At 44.5% G+C, this 1,735-nt stretch overlaps 1 protein-coding gene across 1 annotated transcript; it reads left to right on the top strand.

Moving 5' to 3' along the window:
* Window positions 1-757: 757 nt before the first annotated feature.
* On the top strand, window positions 758-1,516 carry LOC128736042 (uncharacterized). Its single transcript, XM_053830526.1, has one exon. It carries the CDS (start codon window positions 758-760, stop codon window positions 1,514-1,516), a length of 759 nt encoding a protein of 252 aa, XP_053686501.1.
* The last annotated feature ends 219 nt before the right edge of the window (window positions 1,517-1,735 follow it).

The raw sequence follows: 1,735 nt of genomic DNA, 5'->3' as shown, positions 1-1,735 counted from the left end.
TATTATTTTCCATGCAAAAAATACGAAAAGAAAGACAAAATTAACTGGATTTTTTTTCGATTTTCGTAAATTCCGTTGTTCGAAATTTCTGTTCCGTGTTAGAAGCGTTAATACTCATTTTTCGAGTTTTTTTAGACAGATGACAATTGATTTTGTAAAAAAATGTGACTTATATCCCACAAATTATTTTTTGTCCCACGATTTTTCATGCCAATTTCAAAGGGGGTGACAAAAACTATAAAACAGTTTTTCACAGTGTATCGTACAGTGAATGTTTGGTGTCAAATCGCTCCTATATCATTCAACGTATTTCGCAAGTTATTGCTTTCTCACCGTTTTGTGTTCTACATATAGTAAATTCAGATTCAATTTCCATCCACGATAGTGCTTAGTGAAGCAATTCCAACAGCTATTAGTGATTAGTGAAGTGATTCCTATTTCTCCGTTTGCCTACTAGTGCGATTCAACATTTTGTTTACGTCTGCCGCCATCGCCAGATTTACCGTCACCGTAACGTCAGTCAGAAAGTCGGTTCAGATTAACCGTCACTGAACGCCGAAGAAGTCACTGAAGGCCGAAGACACATTAACCGTCAACGTAACGCCAACGTAAAAAGTCGACCTTTTCGAGCAGACTGTTGCCGCCTGTAGCAATGGAAAATATCTGCGACCATTGTGCTAAGCCAGTCCAAGATGATGTAGATCACGTTACGTGCATGGGTTTTTGTAACTAAGTTGTACACGCTAAGTGTGCTAAAATGAATGCGGCTTTCATGAAGGTTCTGCGCGAGCGGAAAAACCTGCTTTGGATGTGTGATGAATGTGTGAAGCTTATGCAAATTCCCCGCTTCAAAACGGTTATGTCTTCAGTAAGCTCAGCTGTCTCATCGATCGAAGATAGCCATCGTGTAGCCATTAGTGAGCTTAAAGAAGCTTTTTCGGTTAATAGTAAACAAATGCAGCAGCTTTCTAAGAAGGTCACCGAGACCGCGTCGACGCCACTATCTTCTAAAATAACGTTACGGGAACCGCCACTAAAACGTCGTCGTGAAGAGCGTATGATGACTAGCTTGCCGCCCCTCATCGGCACCAAGTCCACCACTTCACTGACCGTACCGACTGTTCCTCCCCCAAAGGAGCTCTTTTGGCTGTACATGTCTCGTTTTCACCCTAGTGTAAAGTCCGAGACCGTTACTGAATTGGTTCGGGACTGCTTACAGTGTGAGGATCCTATCAAAGTGATCCCTCTTCTGAAGAAGGATGCCGACCTAAATGCGATGAACTTCATCTCCTTCAAAATTGGTCTGGATAAAAAATATCGCAGTGTCGCACTGGATCCTGGTACTTGGCCAAACGGTATTGCTTTTCGGGAATTTGATAACCCGAATTCCAAAAGTTATTGGGCTCCGCCTAACAATCATTCGTTGCTGACTACTCCTCGTATTGAGGTAACCCCGGTTGGCGATTTTTTATCCGCCAACACCGAACCGGGCTCTTCGCAAATGGAGTCCGCCTAGATACAACGGACCGTTCAGTCCTCGATTCTGCTCCAGCTCCATCGTTACGCCGCTGGTTACCGGGATGCACCGATTCTAGCACTTTGGGAACTCCTGACCCCCCCGCCGTAGTCGCGCCTATCCTGCCTACGTTCAACAGCCATCCTGGTCCTACGTGCGGCTCTGGGGAACGGGGTTTCCGAAATTGCTTTCATGGCAAGTACAAATTTGTTAGTCCGC

The sequence above is a fragment of the Sabethes cyaneus genome, chromosome 2, assembly GCF_943734655.1.
Source record: "Sabethes cyaneus chromosome 2, idSabCyanKW18_F2, whole genome shotgun sequence".
In the NCBI taxonomy this organism is placed as follows: Eukaryota; Metazoa; Arthropoda; class Insecta; order Diptera; family Culicidae; genus Sabethes; species Sabethes cyaneus.
This window is presented reverse-complemented; position numbering and strand designations above follow the sequence as displayed.